The 22,961-nt window shown below is 45.4% G+C and overlaps 3 protein-coding genes across 11 annotated transcripts; 2 read left to right on the top strand and 1 right to left on the bottom strand.

The window, feature by feature from the left end:
• Positions 1 to 2,636: 2,636 nt before the first annotated feature.
• On the top strand, positions 2,637 to 8,718 carry sgsm3 (small G protein signaling modulator 3). Of its 5 annotated transcripts, none has more exons than XM_085933606.1 (22): positions 2,637 to 2,825; positions 3,918 to 3,994; positions 4,110 to 4,195; positions 4,322 to 4,385; positions 4,635 to 4,846; positions 4,915 to 5,022; positions 5,106 to 5,249; positions 5,356 to 5,551; positions 5,653 to 5,798; positions 5,868 to 6,098; positions 6,171 to 6,353; positions 6,411 to 6,566; positions 6,647 to 6,701; positions 6,775 to 6,824; positions 6,889 to 7,041; positions 7,111 to 7,181; positions 7,316 to 7,364; positions 7,451 to 7,536; positions 7,635 to 7,757; positions 7,832 to 7,892; positions 7,994 to 8,107; positions 8,288 to 8,718. In XM_085933606.1, the coding sequence occupies exons 2-21, from the start codon at positions 3,988 to 3,990 to the stop codon at positions 8,069 to 8,071; spliced, it is 2,259 nt and encodes a 752-aa protein (XP_085789732.1). In that variant the 5' UTR covers positions 2,637 to 2,825; positions 3,918 to 3,987; the 3' UTR covers positions 8,072 to 8,107; positions 8,288 to 8,718. The 5 variants fall into 5 exon arrangements, with proteins under 5 accessions (XP_085789732.1, XP_085789730.1, XP_085789731.1 ...); XM_085933604.1 differs by having other exon boundaries at positions 7,991 to 8,107; XM_085933605.1 differs by having other exon boundaries at positions 7,994 to 8,718.
• Positions 7,948 to 14,138, bottom strand: gtpbp1 (GTP binding protein 1). Of its 4 annotated transcripts, none has more exons than XM_085933609.1 (14): positions 13,540 to 14,138; positions 12,567 to 12,678; positions 12,324 to 12,504; positions 12,052 to 12,235; positions 11,812 to 11,976; positions 11,612 to 11,735; positions 11,288 to 11,402; positions 11,056 to 11,200; positions 10,786 to 10,968; positions 10,510 to 10,645; positions 10,268 to 10,446; positions 10,004 to 10,120; positions 9,730 to 9,780; positions 7,948 to 9,595 (listed from the first exon to the last, which is right to left on the bottom strand). In XM_085933609.1, the coding sequence occupies exons 1-14, from the start codon at positions 13,720 to 13,722 to the stop codon at positions 9,488 to 9,490; spliced, it is 1,983 nt and encodes a 660-aa protein (XP_085789735.1). In that variant the 5' UTR covers positions 13,723 to 14,138; the 3' UTR covers positions 7,948 to 9,487. The 4 variants fall into 4 exon arrangements, with proteins under 4 accessions (XP_085789735.1, XP_085789733.1, XP_085789737.1 ...); XM_085933607.1 differs by having other exon boundaries at positions 7,953 to 9,595; positions 10,004 to 10,168; positions 13,540 to 14,134; XM_085933611.1 differs by lacking the exon at positions 9,730 to 9,780 and having other exon boundaries at positions 7,953 to 9,595; positions 13,540 to 14,133.
• On the top strand, positions 13,911 to 17,225 carry lgals2a (lectin, galactoside-binding, soluble, 2a). 2 transcript variants are annotated; one of them, XM_085933613.1, is made up of 6 exons: positions 13,911 to 14,531; positions 14,701 to 14,792; positions 14,951 to 15,160; positions 16,235 to 16,314; positions 16,424 to 16,595; positions 16,724 to 17,225. In XM_085933613.1, the coding sequence occupies exons 3-6, from the start codon at positions 15,155 to 15,157 to the stop codon at positions 16,868 to 16,870; spliced, it is 405 nt and encodes a 134-aa protein (XP_085789739.1). In that variant the 5' UTR covers positions 13,911 to 14,531; positions 14,701 to 14,792; positions 14,951 to 15,154; the 3' UTR covers positions 16,871 to 17,225. The 2 variants fall into 2 exon arrangements, with proteins under 2 accessions (XP_085789739.1, XP_085789738.1); XM_085933612.1 differs by lacking the exon at positions 13,911 to 14,531 and having other exon boundaries at positions 14,728 to 15,160.
• Positions 17,226 to 22,961: the final 5,736 nt, after the last annotated feature.

Here is a 22,961-nt window from a genome sequence, read left to right as displayed (position 1 = left end):
GCGCAACATGCTGCTTTTTTTGGATGTAACGTTTACCAAGTCGGGTTTTAACAAAAGCTACAAACTTACGGGCCTTGACTTTAAAAGCTTTTTTGTTTCACTTGCAAAGCGATTACACATTGCAGGAACCGGCTGTAAATTGATTTTGAAATGACTGCTGGTTCCATCACACACACGTACACACACACACACACACACACACACACCAATTGTTTTGTTGTTGTAAATTCTCATGAGACGATCAGTCAAATAATGAAAGATTGCTTTCTAAGCGCAAATGGAATACCAAAGTATATTCAGGTTCACAAATGTAAAATACACCCCACCCCGTATTATTCAGTCCATTTACCTCACTTAAACTTTCATTTTCACAGAACACACTAAGCCGGAGTTGTCACATTTGTTCTCGATATGTCACTCCCCTCCTCAATTATCTTCCGGCTTAATTATTCAAAGCGGTCTTTGTGAAAATTGCAGATATGACATTGTCACCCTTTGAAAATGACAAGTAGCGTCACCCTAAGTATGCCAACCTTCACTTTCGCATGAATGCCGTGTGCAATTCCATATCATTAACATGCGTATCCAATTTTGTCAAACTCGCGGAAGGCCAGCCTGGAATTCAGATTGGAATAGCTGAATGCTAAAATGCAAAGAAGCTTTTCTCTCCTTGGACTGGGTGCCCTTTATCTTCAATGCAGGAAAGCTCCGCCGAGACTGGAGGAACATCTGCGTGATCCGACCCAGGAGAGCCAGCCCGCCTTGGCCTATCTTGACTTTCTGCACATGAATGACGTAAACGATGGAGACGGAAGAGCAGGCGGGCATGGTTGGGGTCACACCAACTTCACACTTGCGTGCATCTGTAATCAGTTTGGTCATGTTGATGTAAATGAGGTCTTTGCTTGATCTAAATAGGCACTAAATTTAGTTCACGACTGTATATTTGCTTACGCTGGCTTACGTGCACACGTATCTAAATTATGCATGTAAATATACACACGAGGATCCATCTGGGCTCAGAACCTCCTGGTGCCCCCCCCCCCCCCCCTCCCCTCTGAAAGAAATGCACAATGATGAAGCTTAATGATGTTACTTTTCTCCTCTCCTTTAACTGATGACAAACTGCAGTTTCTTTGTGATCATTTGTTTCCTACAATGAACGCCAAGAGAACTCTATATTTTCCTTCATTCATTACTCGAACAATGATCATCTCTCACACACACACGCGCACACACACACACACACACACACACACACACACACACACACACACACACACACGGGTCTAGCTCATCCTCTTATCTTTTTCAATCACACTCTTATCTCAGGATGCTTTCTCTCTATTACCTTCAATGCTGCGTGTGAGTGCCTCTCTTCTCATTCTCTTCCTCCTCTCACTGCTTGTGTCTGACGTCATAGCAACCGCAGTGTATGAGCCTTTTTTTTTTTTCTTCTCCCCCCCCTCGTCAGTATACGTCACTGTATCAAAAATGACACAGGTAGCCAGACAGAAGAGGGATAGAGCGGAGGGAGAAAGTGACAAACCGAGCCACATCCACACCATATGACATGCAGGAGCTCTGCACTGCAAGCCGTGGGCAAGGTCGGCTTTGGGCTGCAGCATTTTTATTGATGTGACTCACTATGGCATGGTGCAGCGAAATGAGTGTTCCAGCAAAGCGAGGGGGGTTAAAATAGCCGAAGCGCCATTGTGAAAGAGTCAAGAGTGCTGGGGTGGAAGCAGAAGGGGAGGGCCATTTAAGATACACACTCACCAGCTTGTAAATTATTATTCATACGCTGGGTTCATCTGCACTAATGAGATTCTACACAAGAGTTGCATGAACAAGTCGAGGGTGAGGAGCAGTCAACATGTTTGTTCAACAAATCTTATTCTTGCTCGCAGGGGTGTCCGACCGCAATGCATGGTGAGAGGGACACGAGCGGGTGAGCCAATGCAAAACAAATGAATTTAAGGTTTCCCCTTCATGCAGTAAGTCACGCTTAACAAATATGATTGTACTTCTGTCATTTCTATTTTCTATTACATTACTGACGTTGTGCTCTCGTACATTGTATTTCACGTGTGGTGGTTTGCAAATATGCGTGGAATGTGGTATCTGATGTTTATTATTTATTATGAGCTCTGTCAGCTGTAGCCAAGGAGAGCTTAGAGCGAACGCACTAGAGACATCTTGTGGTACAAGAGAGTATGGCTTAACATTAATCACCAATGACGTTCATCATAGTCATGGTTTGAGGCATCCCCCCCCCCCCCCCCTCCAGAAACTAGATATTCAACTTAAATCATGATGCACTCAATTTATATTTTTACATATATAGCCCTTATAGCATGTAGTATACCACAAAACGTGATCCTTAAATAGGTTCATCGGTGCAAGAGGTTCATGATCAGGGTAATCCAATCATTGTTTCACGTCCTCCCTGCAATGTGCTCACGTCATTGCTTTTTGGCTTTTCCGACTTCGTGAATGGTAATTGAACGCACCTCCGTAGCACAACAGCGGAAATGAATGAACGATGGATTTGTTGTGCTACGTCACCGATTGCTGCGCGGAAGGATACTCAGAAAGACGATGTCACAACGACGCGTAGTTCCGGGAGGTGGGACTATTTCTTCGGAATGGCAAAGAAGCAGGTTGAAAAGTGCAAGGATACAGCGGAGTTACACGCTGCTAGCAGGTGCATAATGGTGAAATTTCAATTCCTTTGAGAGTCGTCATGATGCAACAAACGGTGTTTTCTACTTTTTGTTCATGGTGAACGACACGTTTGCCGCTCACCACAGACGAATGACACGGTAAGTTTGGATTGCTCGCATCCTGCTTGACACGTAGGGAAGGAAGTGCTGCTAGCCATATGCTGATGCTATCTAACAGCTGACAACTTGGCGCATGACACGCACTCTTTCTTTTGGGCTTTCTGTTTTATCCTGTGACATACTAAGTGTTGAAAATAAATATCCGCGTGGGTTTGCAAGAACGGATTGGCATGAAATAAAAACTAAAGCTATATTTAGCAGGAGCGAGACTGTTTGACGTCATCTGGGGACCTAGTGTCGTTTGACGTCATCGAGTGGGGTTGCTTTTTGTAAGATTGATTGTCGTGTTTTTCTGCAGTCTTTGTTCCAAAAAAAAGTGACATTAAAAAAAGCTTGCGGAGCTATTTTGGAACTATATTCCTGATCTGCATCCTGTTTTGACGTCACGGCTCAACTCAATTGCGGACCGTGATGAGGAAGTGCAATATTTGACTTGTGCATGTGTCTTTAAGTGGACAGAAAAAGAACAAGAAAAAGTGGCCTGAATATGACCATTCAGCTGAAGCTAAACATTTTGCTTTTTTTTTTTTTAATCATTGTGTGGGTGGACATATCCACTTGACTATATGAAGGCATGAGTCACCAGTGCTGGGCTTACTGTGCAACAATTTGTTGTGTCCTATTGGATTTCTTGGCATGTGATTAAAGTGTACATCAGGACGTCTGTGTTGCACATCTCCTGAAGCTGCTTGGCCATCCTCCCATCCTCAAATTGATTTCTCATCTCTCTTAAGTCCTAGGATGCTGCGGGATGAATCATTTGGGCTGCTGCCTCTTGTACGTCACGTCACGCCTTTGACCGTGCTTGCCTATCATTTGGGGGAGCCAGTGAGGAGAAGCGACACAGTCAAGTCATTTTATTCCGGCAGATTTGTTTGCAAATTCAGACAAAGGGCAGATCATATTACAAGAAGAGAATGTTGCGCTTATTAATGAGCTTCTTGTGAGAACGCCAGTCATGTGGTCATGAGAGGAGGTGCCCTTTCTCCTTCCAGCTCTGAAATTTGTTCCATCAGTCTTCATTTGTTGTTCAGCCGATTGACCCACCTTTTGGTGTTTTTCCTTCAGCAGATCCCGGACCTGACTTGAGATTGAGCGCAGTCTTTTGGATAAGGAAGGCATCGCTCTAGAATTCAGCACCATGTCAGGTATTGTTGAGTTACTTTTCAAACGGCACATGTTGATGCTTTGCTAAATATTTGCACGTGTTTGTTCAGCCGGCTTGTTTGTGATTGGATGGTGTTTTTGTTTTTTTTATTCTAGGCACGTACACTCCGGCTCCCGGTGGGCCCTTCTCAGCGCTCACTCCAAGCATGTGGCCCCAGGACATTTTGGCTAAGTACCATCAAGTAAGCACATGACACCTCGTGTTTAAATCACTGACTGTGTTGTATCCCATTCTTTTAATTGTTCCAAAAATGATATATAATTAATATGAAATCAAATAAACTCGATTTGTGTTTTGTGCTCTTCAGAAAGACGACTCGGAATTGAATGGACTCAAGTATGATGAGTTTGGCTTCAGAGTGGACACAGAAGGTGATCTCTAATGGAGACTTGTGTAGGGAGGTTCCTCTTAGTCTGTCTGGGGAATATTTTTTGGAAAATGAATTTGGCTTCAAATTTGTTTGACTAAATTGGAATGTACATGTGATGTGCGATTCCTCAGTATGTCTTTGAGTCCTTTGTGATCTTTATCCACACTCATTATTCAGACTCTATAACGTGATGCTTTCATTCGAGTCACACATTTCTAATATTTTTTTTTCCTCCCCCTCCCTCACGCAGAGACCGACGATCCCAGTCCTTGGCTCGGCACCGAAGGCTCACCGCAACGTGAAAACCCGCAGCAGAGGTTGCGCTGGCAAGCCCATTTGGAATTCACGCATAATCACACAGTGGGCGACCTCACCTGGGAGCTCATCGCGCCCGTCCTCCCGCGTTCCGAACGCCTGCGGACGCTCGTACTCGGCGGCATTCCTCATAGCATGAGGCCGCAGGTCGGTGCCTTGTGCAAAATCTCCCCCCCAAAAATGGAAAAGTTCAAGATGTGTTTGCTCTCCGCCAGTTATGGATGCGTCTTTCGGGAGCCCTGCAGAAGAAGAGGACCTCTGAAATCTCCTATAAAGAAATTGTTAAGAACAGCTCCAATGATGACACCTCCACATCTAAACAGGTGCGCTCCCCGAAAAGTGGCCGGTGTTTAGCATAACGTGGATGACGGTAATCACGCGACCTTTCAAATTGTCAATGGCGTAGATCGAGAAGGACTTGCTGCGGACGATGCCCACCAACGTGTGCTTCAGCAACCTGACGAGCGTCGGGGTCCCGAGGCTGCGACGGGTACTTCGAGGCTTGGCCTGGCTTTACCCCGACATCGGCTACTGTCAGGGAACTGGAATGGTGAATGTTAATTTTTTTTTTTTTTTACACTGACTACTTGTCTCGTCTATCTGGACCTCCTCCACCTCATCACCCCCCCCCTTTTTTTTTTTTTTTTTTGCTTTAGGTGGTTTCCTGCCTGTTACTCTTCATGGAGGAGGAAGACGTGCTATGGATGATGTGTGCCCTGATTGAAGACCTCCTCCCTCCAGCTTACTTCTCCTCCACCCTGCTAGGCGTCCAAACGGACCAGAGGGTGCTTCGTCAGCTCATCGTTCAGTACCTACCGGCCCTTGACCGCCTTTTACAGGAGCACGACATCGGTACGGCTCGAAATGAAGGAGCGCTCCCGAGAGTGCTTTGAAACCATTTTTTTTTTCCACCTCGTAAGATGACTAAATGCTTTTGCTCCCCGTCCGTTTAGAGCTGTCTCTGATCACGTTGCACTGGTTCCTAACATCCTTTGCCAGTGTGGTGGACATCCGTTTGCTCCTTCGGATCTGGGACCTCCTTTTCTACCAGGGCTCCTTAGTGCTATTTCAAATCACGCTGGGCATGCTGAAGATCAAGGTGAGATCACATACCTTGAATTCTTTTCCAAAGGCGTTTTACGATGTAAGGCGTCTCCGTCTACCTCAGGAGGAGGGGCTCATATCGTCGGAGAACTCCGCGTCTATTTTTAACACTCTCTCCGACCTACCGAGCCAGTTGAGGGACGGGCCGGCCGTTCTCGGGGAAGCTTTGAGGCTGGCAGGGAATCTGTCACAGGACGCCCTGGATGCTCACCGACACAAGCACCTGGCTTACATCCTCAACGAGCAGGCTCAGATGGATAGCGGGAGCGCGCCGCTCAATTCCAATCTCAACAAGGTCAGCCGCCCTCACGAATCAAGGTAGCTAGCGCCCAACGGTGACATAACACACTTTTGCCTCTCCGTGCAGGTGGTGCGGAGGCAGTCCCTTCGTCGAAAGTCCACTTTAAGCTCTCTGCTGTTTGGGGAGGATGAAGCCGAAGCGCTCAAGTCCAAGAACATTAAGCAGACGGAGCTGGTGGCGGCCCTTCGAGAGGCCATCACTCGCACGTCAGAGCATTTCCACTGTCTGGACCCGCGCCACTCCAGCACTGTAAGTTCTTCTCGCCGAATATGAAGTCATGACGACGAGACCGTTTTCACGTCGTAGGAGCTAACCCCTGACTACTCCATGGAAAGCCACCAGCGGGACCATGAAAACTTCCTGGTGGTGTCCCGAAACCGACGGCGACGAGCTAAGGCTCTGCTGGATTTCGAGAGGCACGACGATGACGAGTTGGGCTTCAGGAAGAATGACATCATCACGGTGAGATTGACAACCCTGAAGAAAATAGTTGACCGAGACAAGCTGTGATTATTATTATTTTTTTTTTTTTTTCCCCCCAGATTGTCTCACAGAAAGATGAACACTGTTGGGTCGGGGAGCTCAATGGCCTTCGAGGTATGTGTGCAGATTTGTGGTCATTTCAATTTCCATCATCTGTTATTTAGCACAAGTATACTGCTGTCAACAGGCTGGTTCCCCGCAAAGTTTGTGGAGATCCTCGACGAAAGAAGCAAAGAGGTAGATCCTTTTCTTCCAAAAGTCATTCATGTTTCTTAGTTGCCATCATCTTGTGTGCGCGCAGTACTCGTTAGCAGGAGACGACTCTGTAACAGAAGCTGTGACCGATCTAGCCAGAGGGACTCTATGCCCGGCCCTGAAGGCCATCTTTCTGCACGGCCTGAAGAAACCCTCCATTTTGGGCGGGCCCTGTCACCCGTGGTTATTCATAGAAGAGGTGACGCTCCATTGCGTCCCGCCAAATTACAGATAATGTGGCACCACTAACGTGCTTCTCCCATTTCAGGCGGCCAGCAGAGAGGTCGAGCGGGACTTCAACTCGGTCTACTCCAGACTGGTGCTGTGTAAAACCTACAGGTGAACAAAGACGCACACACACACACACACACACACAACTGGGCTGGATTTAGCTGGAAATGACGTCATCAGAAAATATTGTTTACTGTTGTCAATTTGAATTCAAGGAAATGTTTTGGTTTTTTTCTTCCCAGGTTAGATGAAGATGGGAAGGTTCTAACACCAGAAGAGCTCCTATACCGGGTGAGTAGTTACTCAATATATAGTATTGGTTTGCTTGAAAGACTTTTCGTATACTTTAAAAATATCCATTTTTTTTTCTCATGTAGGCGGTGCAGTCGGTCAACATGAGCCACGATGTAGCTCACGTTCAGATGGATGTTAAGTTCAGGTCTCTGATCTGCGTCGGCCTCAAGTGAGTTCACACGTGCAGAAATGGATAGATTGTTTTCGAATAAAGTAAAAGATGATCCCAAGCTAAATCAAAATGTATTTATTTTTCTTCCCCGACAGTGAACAGGTGTTGCATTTATGGTTGGAGGTGCTGTGTTCCAGCATGGCGGCCGTTGAGAAATGGTATCATCCGTGGTCATTTCTACGCAGTCCAGGATGGGTTCAGATTAAATGTGAACTCAGGTTAGAATGACAAGAAATAGAAGGAACATTTGGCTTTAGAATAGGAAACAAAAAGTTCACTTCTTTTCCCACAGGGTCTTATCCAAGTTTGCCTTCAGTCTTTCTCAAGATTGTGAATTACCGGAGCAGAAAGAGGTAAGCAAAAAAAAAAAAACCAAAGCAGCTAAGCTTTTTATCTTTGAGTTAGTGTTTGTAATCTGATGCTTTCGCTTGCATCAATTGTGTTCTCGGAGAAGGAGCAGAGGCCGCTGAAAGAGGGCGTGCAGGACATGCTGGTGAAGCATCATCTCTTCAGCTGGGACATCGACGGCTAGACAAACTGCCAAGACAGACAAACTGCATCCTAACTGGTGTGTGCCTGTGTGTGTGTGTGTGTGTGTGATTAATGTGTGTCTTTTGAAGCCACATTTTGTCTGATTCTTAGACACACTATGGACTTAAATGTTGGACAATGGTAACGCATTTCAATAGATGACCCAGTTACCATTGTCACTGGTTTGTCCGTGCATCATTTTTTTTTCTTTTTTCAGTGTGGTTTTGAAGGGTGTTTTGTAAATGTTTTCCCATGGAGGTCAAACAAGGTGAGCATGAAGTACAGACTGTATCCACTGGACTACAGCACTTTATTTCAGCCATTTTTTTTTTTCCCCCTCCTCCCCAACTTGCGGGAGACTTGAAGGACATTTTCTTGTGAAGTGCACCTGCTGTTCCTCTACAATTGAACTATCAAAAGACCAAAACAAAATATTCCTTCAAGCTTGTAAATGTTAAAAGAAAAATGTATTTTCACAGCAAATTTGGTTATTGCATATCACACTACGTGTTTAAATCCTAATGTTGCACATGCCAAGTTTAGCCTTTGCAGATTGTGTAATATGAAATGTGCGCTACCGGAACAGCCAACGCTGCACGGTAAAGAACAATGTTGTCGTGCAAAGCAAATAAATGTTACCTCATTAGATATCCGTTTGGATACATTTAAAGAGCTTTATGCCTTACGTCACAGAGATCGCTGCATTCAAAAAAAAAAAAAACAACAATCGGGCAGCTCAGTACAAGCAGTTTATTGAGTTCTTAGCGGAGTAAATGTCACGTTACCAGAGGCAAGCTGTAACACTACGATAGGTACTCGAGTTCACAATTAGCACTGCAAACACTGCATGTCGTACGATCACGGGTGGCCGTCGGAGTATGAGATGTTTTTACTATATGAGGGCTGGAGGAGGCATGCTGCACAAGTCATTACAAGGTTGGAAATGGAAGAACATCAAGGGTCACATTTTCCATCGATGCCAAATGGGATCATTATAAAATGTAAGTAGGATTAAGAGGATATGTGCTACATTCAGTTAGAGTACAGCCAATCACCCATTTTTACGTATAAAGACTTCACAAAATGTTCTTTTAATTGCAAATGGACACGGAATGCATTTTAGCTGCTCGTATTTGTTGGACCCTTAATGGAGGATGTTTGACTTCCTTCCCTCCCTCCCGCCCTCCCCTGTCATGAAGCCACTTTAAAAAGATACAAATGATTGTGACAAGCTATTTTCACGTAAAGCATTCTTCTCAACGGCAGATTGAACGACAAATCCTAGCTACGTGCTTTTTGCAGGTGGGTCCATCTCTTTCCATTCCCCCTTACGATAAGATTCCGGTATAAAAGGCAATGAGACTTGAGGAGTGTTTTCCACTAAAGTAGCTGGAATGGATGGAGCTAACCCACCAGTTCAGCATCCTCCTGTTCCTGATGCGGAGGCCGCCGCTGTCGACATGTTTTGGCCTTTCCCTTTGTGTCGCTGACCTCCTCTTCTTCTTCCGCCTCCTCCGCTCTTTGGCTACACAAAAGAGATAGTTATCAGCACGTGAAGGTGAAAAAAAATAAATAATCGAAACTGCCGAGAAAAAGCAATCTTACTGAATCCCCCCCGCCACCCCATTCAGGATCACCGCAGTGGATGACCCACTTTACCTTGTTCTCTTTGTTGCCCTCCTTTAACTGAGGGTCCTCCTCCCCCTCTCCCTTCCGGGAGCCAGCCGCGCAAGCAAAGGAGAGGGGAGAGCATGACACATGATGTATGATACAGTGTGAACGAGAAGTTCCAAGAATAGGATAAGGAAACAGAAGGGTTGACAAGTTAGAGAAGCAGTTAGCAGTGTGAGCTCGCAAAAGGAAGACCCCCCCCCCCCCTCCCCAAGCACCGAGGTATGTTGTTGTTGTTTTTTTTTCCTACTTTGTATCTCACCTGTTGCATCGTGCTCGGCCCCGCCGACGGTGCTATCGTCAAGCCGTCGTCTCCCGTTGCCGTGGCGGTGTTGTCGTCTTTTCGAGGCGGCGCCTTTTTCGTGGATTGCATTTTTATCTGTGGAGGTTTGGAGTTTGACGGCAAATTATTGGTGGACTGCAGGAGCTGAAATGAAAGATGCTGAAATAAGCAAAATCTTCTGCCTCCAAGGTAAGGGCATCCGATTTTTTTTTTCTGGAAGCAAATTGATGTCCTTGATCTCACTTTTGTGATGGTTCCAACAGCTTTGGTGCGTCCCTCCCTGAAAACCAGCCTCTGGTCGCAGTGGAGGTACTCGGGGGTCTTAATGAAGCGGAAGTGGACGGAGGCCTTGTCGCCTGTCCGTAAGCAGTCTCTATTCATGGACAAGATGGTGGCAGTCTGCCTTATGCTGCCGCAGTGGACTGTGGAGAGAGAGAAAGTTGAGAGGAAGGTAAGCAACCGAACTGAACTTGTCAGTCACCCACCCATAGCCTGGTATCGGGGTGATATCGTAGTGGGGTGATGGAGAACCAGAATCTCTGCCTCAAACTCCCAAGTGGCCTGTGGGTTCAACCTTGGGGACACCATCACCATACCTTTCCTTATGGTGGAACGCTTGATCTGTATCAAAGAAGAGTTAAGCACTGTGTGTTAAGGAACGACAACGAAAGGCTTGAATTAAACAGCCCGTGGCTCATCTCGGAATTGATCTGCAGGCCACAAATGTGGCCACTGGGTGGTGCCGTTTCCTGCCCGCTTACCTTTTTTAGCGCAAACGAGGCAGTCTGACCCCCTCGGACCTCCTTGACTGGCATTCTCTTGCGGTGGATTGATTTGACAGCGATGGAAATGAAGCTGCCCAGAGGGTCCGGTCCAAGTAGCATGGTATCATTCAGACGTATCAGTCCTCGTAAAGTAGTCCCCGATACAACTGTTCCGACTCCCTGCAAGAAGAGTGGGGTCACGTTTTATAGCATATGTGCCGTGGGGTACTGTACATCGGTGCTTCTCCAGTAAAACGGGAGACCCACCGGTACAGAGTAGGTGTCGTCAATCTGGAACTCGGCTGGCTGGTCGTCTCTGTAGCATGTCCGAGAGGAGAGCAGGTTGAGGAACATCTTGAGCAGGTCCATGTTCTCCCCGGTCACGTTTGAGATTTGAAAAATGGGACACATCCTTCAGGAAGATGCGCATACAAAAGTTACCAAAGAGAGTTAGTTTGGTGGCACTCTCTCGCAATCTGCCTCGGGAGAGACTTTGTACCTCTCGGAGCTGAAGTTGGATGCCGTGACTATGACGTCGTCCTTGTTCTGCACCAGGACGGGGATTTTCCTGCAGCCGGGGGACTTGAGTAACCTCTGAAGCAGCTTTAATGTCTCTGTCAAGATCGGAGCGCACAAAAATTTCAAGTTGAGGGATAACGTCCCGGTTATTTGGCCCCATGAGCGAGCCGTTAATAATAAATGTCAATCCTAGATTCAACTAAAACTAAAAAGTCTTTTCCTCCTTTCCTGATTAGCCAAGGGTGGAAATCAAGCTGCTCTTAACAGCAGATGAAGTCTTTGCCAGCAAAAAAGGTCGACTGACCTTGAAGGATGTTGGCTGGACACATGTCAATTTTGGTCACCACGACAAACACGGGCACGTTGAGGGCTAAGGCCAGGCCCAGGTGTTCTTTGGTCATGCCTACAATGCCCGCGTTACTGCCAACCTGGAAAGGATGAAGAAGAAATGAAGTGTGCAAATGTGAAGCCGTCTCAGACACCGTGCGTGCGCTTCTTTCTCACCATGAGCATGCAAAAGTCTGGAAGGTGTCCCGTCATTCCAAACACGGTGGTCTTGAGGTATTTCTCATGGCCGGCCAGATCGATGAAGGTGATCACTTTGGAGGACTTCTCGCAGATTTTGGTCCAATCCAGACTTCCTCCGTGGCTGTCTGGTTTGTTCACAACCTAAAATAGGAACAATGTGGACAACTTCAAAAAGCATGAAGAAAAGTTCATTTGGAGTCGAGAAGCGGTTCTCACCTGTCCCTCTTGGTCAAATCCGAGAATATCGTTGCCCACGCTGCTGGTCCGACCGCTTTCCATCTCGTGCTTGTGTCTGAAGAGCTTTTGGCGAGCGAAGCCTCTGCCGTTATCCAGCTCTCCGTGTGTTAACACTCCGAGAAGAGTACTCTTTCCGGCGTCCACGTTGCCTACCACTGCCACTCTAGGAGGAAGTCAAAACAACAAACGGTCATGCAGAAAAATCCCATAAAGCCCTTTTATGCCACACCGATAGTCTTGGACACACTCACCTGACCTCCAGAAAGTCCAGCTCTCCTACACGGCGACGTATCAGATAGTCCCGGACCAAACCCTCCGCCTCTCTGCGTTCTCTGAGCGGGATCAAATCCGAGTCCAATTGTGCACACAATGATCGCACCGTGGCCTCTGAAGCCTCCATGTCCTTGTCACTGAGACCCCAATCGCCACCATCTAAAAAAAGGAAACGCCATTTTTATCAAATTCTATGCAGGTGCATCATTTGAGTCTCCTACCTGAACCCATCCCGAGCACATAGATGGTCTCTCCGGAGCCTTCCTCCATCCTGTCCCTTAGCTGGCTAAGTAAGGAGTCATACTGCTCACCGTTTGGGCTGACAAGGGCCAGCTTTATTACATGTTGGGTAGAAAGCCAGAAACAGGCCATTAGTCATGTTGGTGTAAAAAAAAAAAAAAAAAGTGACTGGAGGTATGCTCAATAAAGTGATGCAACATTGAGCGATGCATCTACATCTGTCTTAAGTGATGAGTAATTTGACCTTTGCAGCCAATTGAATAATATTACAGCCACTCTCCTAAGTTTGCATCATTCCATAGGCAGAACTTGTTTGACAAAAACAAACAGGATTGTTTGAGATGCCCATTGTAAAAGCAGCTGTTGGCACATGTTGGGGGAAAAAAAGAACAACATTTAAATCCACTTGTTGTTTACAAAGATGAGGTGAAATTTTAAGAACCGCTACAAAAGTAACTTTTTTTTTTTTTTTTGGAATGATTGTGAGAATATGTGACGGCACACCATGTTTCCCCAATTAATGTCATCAAATGTACAAAGTTACTCACTCGTTTCATCAGCTTATGGACAAATGTTAACCAAGTCACGTGATATTTATTATTGTTTTTGTCACGTTACCAAATAATGTGGAAGCTTGTTTAGGTTGACAATTTGAACGACGTTGAAATAACTGCTCTTATTCCAACGCTGTACTTAAATTACATGTAATATATGTTTTATTACCGCGGCTAGTGCTGCACTGGCTAGCCTTAGCAACAGCCGGCTATCTAGCTCATAACTCTCGCTTTGTCGTGTTCGGTATTATTCACAATACAATACACTCAGTTCCTGACTTTAAAGTTATTTTGAGGAAAATACTGGTTCAAACACTACATTCGAGTAAAATCTCATTCATTCGTTTGTACAAGACGGCTAGCTAACATTAGCCGAGTGCTATCCAGGGCCTAGCTTCACCTTGCTAGTAAAGTCGATCCTTCGGTCCTCGGGCTCGCCGTTAACCAGATCCCCATCTTCGTAGAAGTCATCCCCGGGGTCGTCCACGCATCCTCCCCGGTCAGGTGCGAATATACTCGCTGGTAGTAAAGCATCAGCAAGCGCAGAGCTTGACTCACGCGCCGTCGTTGCTATCGATGCCATTTGTGTTGCTTGCAGATCGATGTCAGTCGCTTTCGATTGTTGGGATGATCGAATGTCGGATAGCTAGCGATGAGCTACACGACGGCCAATTTTAATTTGGTAAACATTGCAAAGAGAGAGCAGGGGCTATGTGTAAGCTGTCAGTTTGCTTTTCAAAACAGCACGTCACCGCCCCGTTGATAATAATGAGGTAGGTGTTGGTGAATAGATGACATGCTCGCCAATAGTCTTCGTGATTCTTTGGAATATGCGAGCAGAGAACCAATGCCGTGGAAGGGGCTTCGAGCATCTTTCCGCAGCCTCCTCCTCCTCTCATGCTTCCGAATATTGTGTGCAACGCTGGGCGTCCGTCATACGTGGCCAAACCTGCCAGTCAAAGTCTATTCTAGTTTGATCAACACGAGAAGGCTAACCAGGAACTCGTAATCATCCACGTCAGTCACTTTAAAACCATCTGCGGCTCTATGACAAACCGCGTCAGCCTCCGGTGACGTGAGACTCGGTCGGGATCTCCATCGTCCAGCCGAATGTAATTATCCTGTCCGTTTTCGCAGGGTTTATGTTCAAACTTTTGTAACCAATTTTAGGTGTTATCAAAAATGACTGTCCACGAGGGGAAATGCATGTTGTCTCAATGCATGTCATCTAGAAGTGTAGGTGTGATGTTAACAAAGGGCCGTTTGTCACCAGACCTCGTGATGGCGACTTACTTCTGCAAAAACTCAAATGATCTTCAGTCAAGCAGAGGTCACTTCTGGACATTTAAAACAATGTGATCAATCCTGGCATAACTGATGACAGCCTATTTGGTACGACACAAGGCAAAGTAGACATACAAACAATAAGTCTTAAAAATAACAATATTGAACATGGCATCAATGCAAGTCTTTTTTTTTTTTGAATAAATAAATCCCTTATCTGGCTCCAAATTGCATTGCCGTGCCAAACAATGTTTGTCATTGTGATTAAAATGCTCAGGCCCACAGTGGGGTCAGACTGGAGTCACAACCCACACCAAGTTGGGCTGACTGTCATCTGATTCTCTTCCAGGCTAAATACAGTCCACTGGGGTGAGTATTGCCACATTCAGCTGAGCTAAATATTTCCTTGGTGACAAATTCATTGCTATCCCGGCCGGCCCCTCGGCATGAAGACTCAATTGAGTTGTGATGTGACGGTATATTGTAATGTCGAGCAGTAATTACTCTCACTTGCCTGGGGTCCACAGTTGCTTGTTAAAAGCGTTTTGGAGCCTTCCTGCCATCTCATTGGTCAATGTCATCCTGCTCTGGCTGCCTGGACTGTCAATAAAAATGGAGCCACCTCCCACTCTGGATAAAAGTCTCCAGGCCGACGAGGCGAGGCTCCTGCCACTCACTACTTCTTCTTTTCTGCTGCCCGTCATCACCGTTGACCTCATCTGCAAATCACAATGGCCGTAAGTAAAAGTTTCATTCGACTATTGCTTAACTTTTGGCTTTAGAGCCGGTGAACATTTATCGATTTTCTTTCTTTTCAATGACACATGATTGATGTGTGCAAAATATGTGACATCATGTCATCAGTCTGCTTAAATTGCAGTACTACATGGCCATTTATAAAGTGGCTTATTCTTTTGAGAGATCTGGACCTATTCTATTGCCTTTTATGGTGAAAGTATTCCGTGCAGTGTTCCCATGAACATTTGCCAGCTAATGACCGAATTGTCAGCTGCTCCTCAGTCAGCACTTCAAGTTGCTGTGTTCCGCCTGGAATTGGATTTGCCGCTTGACCCCGCTATACGCGTTTATTGAAAATATCAATAAATCCAAAAAGGGACTCCTAAAGTGAGTCCCTTCTATTAATGTCTCCTTTTGTTGGCTGCTGGGCTGACCATGTGTCTGCTGATCACGAGTTGAGGAATGTAAAGTGCCCCCCCCCACTATGTAATGAAGTACAGTAAATACTACAAAGTTGAAAATAGATGGGCATGGTGTGTTTTTGCAAAGATCGGGTTCTCTATTAATGATAAGTCAAGGCTGGTTGAGTCATCTTGAAAAATGTGCTCTGGAGCTGTAACATTGCATTTAATGTTCCAATGTCAGCACTATAAAAAAATAAAAAAAAAAGATTCCAAAGTGAACATTCTGACGAATTTGTGATATAGCTTGTATAATGGATTCCCCAACCAGACCTGAGGGCCCGGTGCCATTTTCTTTTTTACGCACGCCCACTTGGACTCTTCCATGGAAAGAATGTTGCAGCCGTTCTATTCCCCCAAGCCTGCTGTTCATATCTTGGCTTGGCTGGTCTTTAACCTATAATTTTTCTTTTTCCCTGAACGTGTGCTTCTAATATGCTGAACTTCACTGCCACATGCACAGACGGAAGCATTTTGTGGCCAGATTTTTATTTTTTTTTTTAATCCCCCACCCTTTTTTTGAGGAAATGATTACATCATGTACTGTATCTATACTTGTTTTTTTGTTTTTTTTCAACAGTATGCTCAGTCTGTGTTTGTTCTTCAATACAGGCGATGATTGTTAAGAACATGTCCTTCAAAGTAGGGCAGACTCTGACCATTGTGGGAAAGGCTCTGCCTGACGCTTCCAAGTAAGTGCTAAAATATTTTCGGGAACTGACTGAGCTTGTCATATTTTTGAAACTGATAATGACATTGGCTGCCTTGCCCAAAAAATGCTGAGTTGTCCTCGTGTTGCAGCTTTGCACTCAACCTTGGCCCCAATGAGACGGACATCACCATGCATATCAACCCACGTTTCAACGCGCACGGAGACGAGAACGCTGTGGTTTGCAACTCTTACCAGGACGGCAAGTGGTGCGAGGAGCACCGCGAGGGAGGCTTCCCTTTCCAGCAGGGGGAGGAGTTTAAAGTGAGACTTTTTTTTTCACCCCCAATGAGAAACACAAACTGTACTTAATTTTCTATTGATTCTGTTTTAAAATGATGAGTCAGTAAATTCTACCAAACCAATATCCTCCTTTTTCTCATCCTTGGTAGGTCCTCATTGTGTTCACGCCGGCGGAATTCCAGGTCACTCTGTCGGATGGCTCTCAAATCCATTTTCCCAATCGCATGGGCGCAGAAAAATACTCTTTCATCAGCTTCAACGGAGATGCTCGTGTCATCAGCTTGGAGATTAAATAAATGACGCTCGCCGTAGGATCCTCTCAAATTGGTGTTTGCCGCAAAGCTCATTTTCCCCTTTTTTATTTGCTCACATAAACATCCTTTACTTAGAAAAGCACCCAGCAATTTTACTGGTTTAGTTAATACCTATTGAATAATTGATCTATTTTGCATATGCAAACACAACGGCCTTAAAGATGAATGGATATTTTAGACAATAGTGTTGTAGTAAATTTTATGATTGGCTGTAAAATAACATTATTTGCATTTCATTTTATTAAAATATACTGAAACTATTGTTTACCCCCCAAACATTCCAGCTTTGTAGCAATGCGTGCATTTAATGAGTATTAAAGCAGGATAATATTCACGAGACTTTTGTAATTGTCATTGACTCGTTAATGTAGTAATCCAGTTTAGCCGCTAGATGGCAACATTGTAACACAAATGTATAATACAGCACTTGCTCGCGGTTATAAAAATGTACAATGAAAAGGGAGTCAATGTAAACGACCACTTTAAATGAGATGATGGTTTTTATTTATTTTTACTTTCAATGCAAGCACCTTGCCACAGAAGCTTCAACCCTCAATTGACGTCACCGAATATGCCTTTTGGAAATAATATTAGTAGGGGGAGCACACAAATGCAAGATCTCCGATGAGAACTCTGGATTTCTTTCTTCATTCCATTCAAACCCGATTTGAAATGCTGGCCTGCGTGCGAGACATTTAATTTAATCTGATGTAACAAAAGGCAATGAGGCTGATTTTAGAGGGGGGAGAGACAGCTGCAGCTCTGCATGGCGACAGGTTGCTTGCTTCCAGCTAGAATAACCCCCAAAATGGATGAGATCACTTTTTTTATTTGAGGACAACATAGTCCTTATTGCTGCCATGTGATTGACAAGAGCGGCTGCATGTGTGGTCATGATCAAATGAGATTGCCCACCCTTATTTGAACAAGTAGAACTGTCCAAACAAAGAGGAACGTCAACACAATCAAAGTGGGATGTCAAGGAAGACCCTCTTAAAACATTTACCTCACGGATATGTGTGCGTAAACATGAACCGTGTGGACTAAAAATGAACCACCTGAGTTGACATAAAACTATATTTAGCATGGCTCCGGATTTGTGCACCATAGCTATCAGCCGTGCACACGTTGAGATGCGCGTGGGCCCATCATGCTCGCTGCGATGCTGGCTCTCCATCCCCGCCTCTCCTCTCCTCTCCTGACTGACTGCAGGGTTACTCACTCTTGGATTAGTAGCGTAACGCAATTGTTGGGCCGGTTAGTCATCTTGATAATTGCAAGTTGCCATCTTGTAATCATCAATCGTAAGTTGCCCGGGTGCTCATCTCCAGAGGTTCGATGAATTCAAAGTTCTGTCCGCTTGCTTTCTTTCTTTGGACATTTTCTTCATCATCCATCCGTCTTCCCTCGATCTGTAGCCATGCGATTGCCGTGATGTCTCGTTCCGGCTCACCGAGTGAATGTTTAGTCAGGATCTGTCTCCGTGTTCTACTTGTGCACAATTGATGGACGAATCATTTTGGCAGGTCGTTGTAACGTGTTACCTTTATATGACCAGTTTTTTTCCAAGTGGAGGGGCGGGGGTGATGTGCTCACCTTGCTCTCCTTTGGCAGCCAGCACAGAACTCATCTCTTCCTTTATCTGCTCTGTCACCTCGCGCCACCACTTTTTATCTCCTTCTCCATCTAAGCGTGTCTCTGAAGAAATGTTCCTCATAATCTGGTTCTTTTTTTTTTACAGCCAAAGTTTATTCACACTCGCTAGCTCCCTCGGGCAGCAGTCTAGCTCTCCTTGCAATTTCACCTCGCTGTTTAATGCGTGCATGTTATGTGGGGCAACGTGAAGACTCTCAATGCGAATCTCACATACATGTTTAATGTCACGTGACGCCACACCGTAAACACTTTCCCCTGTTAATATATTGCTACCTGAGGGAATTGGCTGAAATGATGAATTTTATGACCCAAATCTCAAAATGCTGCTCTTGACCCCCCCCCCCCCCCCCTCGCCACATTGTATGAATCCATAAAAGCCGAACAAACAACGCTGCTGTCAACTGGACTCCCCCTGATACTTTTCCTGCACGTCTACCTCAATGTTTGGATCGATACAAGCCGACAGCAAAATAGAATTAGGCTCTAATGGGAAGTACAAACTTGCTTTATATTTACTAAATCCCCCTTGGGAGCTTTTCTGGCTAGGTAAAAAAGGAGCAGACTGTGAAATGAGACTATAGTCGCAGATGTATGTGGACAATTTGCGTGTTTGTGTGCAGGCATTGAGCAAATAGACTTGACAGTGAGTCAAATGGGTTTAAATTCTTCACTCGCTGCCTGGATGTCAAGTTGATGGATGTGTGTTGAGCTTGCAAGTCAAGGAAAATCAGGACTTGAATTGAGTTGTATTGAAGTCTTCTCCAAAATCTACCAATAAAAATCCCCAAATCCATTTTCATTTCGACCATTTGCAAATGTGCTCTTGACATGAATGCAGCCTCTTTCCAAAGAGAAGCTATTATCATTAGACAGGGAGATCTCAATTGTTAATCATAATCACGCAGCTTAATCGTCATCATTAAAATATAGACGTTACCTCTTCGGTGTGTTCCGCCAGCTAATTGGCTGACCCCATCAAGCATTGTATTCTTCCTAAGTGCCAAGCAAGACAAAGCACACACTCAGCAAACTCCTCTTCCAGCTGTGCTCCCTAAACTTCAATTATTCACAACTTATGAATAACGCACTTCACCTCAAACTGGCAAGCCGGGGTATTTTTGCACATGATGCAGTGAATTAGTCAGAACCTCACCATGGTAAAACATAGCATTTTCATTCCTCCACACCGTCGAGTAAAATTGCCAGGTTTGCTGGCGATATACCGACCGAGAGCGAGATTGAGTGACGCCATTGTGTGCTTAAAGCCTGAGGGGGGCTCTTAGCGGGAACTTACTTGGCATGTCAAGTCAGGTGGTCATGTTTAATTGATCTCAAATCCCTGCAGCCTCACTCTTTCCCATGTAACCTGTTCAATAAGGAATGATTCTTTCTAATGAACACGATGGATATTGATGGTGTGGAACGTTGGAATAAAACTTCAAGATTTGTCTCGCGTCCAAAAAGTCTGACTCATTCGGTGTAGGACAAGAAGTGAAAAGGGAGGACGCTTGTCATGCACCGTGATTGAGTCAAATCAGCTCCATCGTGGAAAACTTTTGGATGTGAAACGTTGCGCGGCAAAATAAAGAGGTCGTGCAGAGGACACGGCTATGAAAAGCCCATTCAATGGATTAGAGGACGTCTGAAGACAAAACGTGACATTCGGATGAACATTAACATTAGCACGGATTTTACTTTGACAGAGAACTGATTGAATTTGTAACATAGTCATTGGGAAAGGGCATGTCGGGGAAGTGCGCTATAATTAGCAATAGTGGTGCATGAACAAATTGACAAATGACATCAAATGTATTTCAATTGGAATGTTTCAAACATCTTCACGTATCCCCCCCCCACCCCGTTTGAAGCAAGCGCGCTCGCGCCCGCCACTGCCAGCCCCGCCGGCCGGTGTTTCCAGCCGTGCGCGCTCCCGCCGCCGCCTTGTGTCCGCGTTTGCGTGCATCCAATTACGAAGCTAGCTAGCGTGAGCTGCTGGTGTTGCTAAATACGACTCGTCAAATTTATGCAATTCGGCGTGCAGGATTTTCCCGCTCGAGCTTAAAAGCTTGTTCGTGTTCTCCTTCAAAAGAATCCAAAAGACATGAGTATTTGTTATTCAACACTACTAAAGGTGGACTTGAAGTCTTGTGCGCTCTTTTAATCCATCAGGTGCATCGCATGCCCCCCCCCCGCCGTGCGCGCGCCCCCCTTCGTCTCTTTCTCCCTCGCCGCTCACTCACGCGTGCACGCGCACACACTCAGATGTCTTCAGTGAGAAGAGGTGATGCTGTGGCGCGCTGCAGAAGACAAACTACAAACAAATGCGTGGAAACTATTTTGTCCCTTTTCACCTGTTACACGAGGATGAGGAAATAAGACGCGATGAAGTGAAGTTCTAACGGATTTGCTTTCTTTTTTTTTGATTTTCTTCTTTGCAGCAACTTGCAATTTTGTGAGGAAACGCCTCTCGGAGAAATCGCTACCTGCCACCTAAATTGATACTTTCCCACACGTTTGTCGATTAGAGGAGGGTTTTTTTTCCTCCAACTACACGCCAGGTCGAATTTTCTTCCCCTTTTTTGCAGCGTGCTCGATCAACGTGACTGAGGGTGGAAAATAAAAGTGCCCCCCCCCCCCCAAAGAAATTTTCCGCGCATGGAGCTTGAAGTGAAAGTCCCAATATTAATTAACTTTTGACATTGTCTTCCTCACAATGGCCGCCACCCCTGCATCCAACCTGGTCAGGCGGGAGACATTATTGGACATGTGAGTCCAAAAAAAGGAGGACCGGTGCGCACCAGACGGAGCCACAGAGGGCTGCAACGCGCAGAAGAAGAAAAAACCCTCAACATTCTCTTCAGCCGAGCTTTGGAGCCTTTACACGGCAGCATTTCAACGACATTCTTGGAGAAAAAAAAAAAGACTTTACACGAACTGATCATGGCCAGAGGATACTGATTCTTGATGGTGTGCACCGAGCTGGAAAGCCGAGGCTGGATTGTTCAGTAATTCCTGGACATCCTCTTCGCTTTTAATGACAGTCAAGGTAAGTTTGCCCCGTTTTCCATGTTGCCTATGTTCATATTTGTTCACGAGGAACATCTGGGTGGAAATGCATTGAAGGTATGGGAGGTGTTGCTCGTGCATGAGAACTACTGAGATTATTTTGTGTGTTTTAGAAAGGTTCTCGGGGCCCCCCAACAGTGTGTATGTAAAAGAAATATACAATTGGTAAGCGTTATGATGCAAATAGCTGAACTGTGCGCGTATGGCGCTGTCCGTGGTCCTGAACGAGCTTTTGTCGCTATCACCTTCATAGTGCGCACAAGTTTGTTTTTTTTAAACTTGTCTTGTTGGACAAGTGTAAGGGTGAATGATTTTACAGTGGCAACGAGTGAATAAAATGTATTTATTGTAAAGAGACTACTTGGATGGCTTTCAGCAGCATTCCCACGCTCTCTTGTGTCCACTTTACCTTCTTGTGGAGAGTGCAATATTCAGCTTTGTCCACTTCATTCCTAAACCAAAAGCCATGATATAATCAATCAACGAAGATGCTAAAATACTGATACTGAAATACTGTATGAATTCCCATTAGATTGTGTAGGTGTACCTAATATTGTGGCGGGGAGTGAATAAGCCAGCAGATAAAAGCATGTGGGGTTAATGTGACGTATATAATTTAGTCTGACTGTTGCGCCACGCCAGTGGGTTCATTGGTCTGCATAAGGCTGCCATCATTCCAGTCCCCAAGTAATATGATTGGATTGCACACATAAACAAACGGAATGCTGAAGAGAGACAGGCTTCCACTCCGCCACTCTGCCACTCCGCCACTCCGCCACTCCGCCACTCCGCCACCCCTCCCCGGGATGAATTTTATGCTTCATGCTGCGGAATTACTGCAAGTCCCGAGCTGCCTCCTTATAATCATCAAATGCCCTGAGGTGCCGTAGCCAGGCAAGGGGCAATTATTTCCAATGAACTTTGACCCCTAGGGACAAGACATCAATGAGCCTGATCATACATATTTGCTTCCTTTGTCTTTCTGTCACCTCTTGCTAAGGCGCGTCACCTCGGGGGAGCCTAACATTATCTCGTGCTTCATTTTGATTCAAAGCAATGATATGTTAGATAACGACTTGCTCGTCGATGATTGTTTTGACAATGCAGCTGTCGATGCTGTACGGAGACGCACCTAATGAGGAGTCATCAACACGTGTGGGTAACAATTGTTATATCACAATACCAACAAGCAAGTTGGCAAATGAAAACACCCGAAAATAGGCTCATCAGTTGATAACACGCAGCCTACTTTATGGCAGCCATTTTCAACTGGTGGGTCAGGGCACAAAATGAGTCGTGGACAGCTCACCAAACAAACAAACAAAAATGATTTTTTTTTTTAGAACAGTAC

The sequence above is a fragment of the Syngnathus leptorhynchus genome, chromosome 16 (assembly GCF_054491065.1).
Source record: "Syngnathus leptorhynchus isolate UIUO chromosome 16, UIUO_Slep, whole genome shotgun sequence".
In the NCBI taxonomy this organism is placed as follows: Eukaryota; Metazoa; Chordata; class Actinopteri; order Syngnathiformes; family Syngnathidae; genus Syngnathus; species Syngnathus leptorhynchus.
This window is presented reverse-complemented; position numbering and strand designations above follow the sequence as displayed.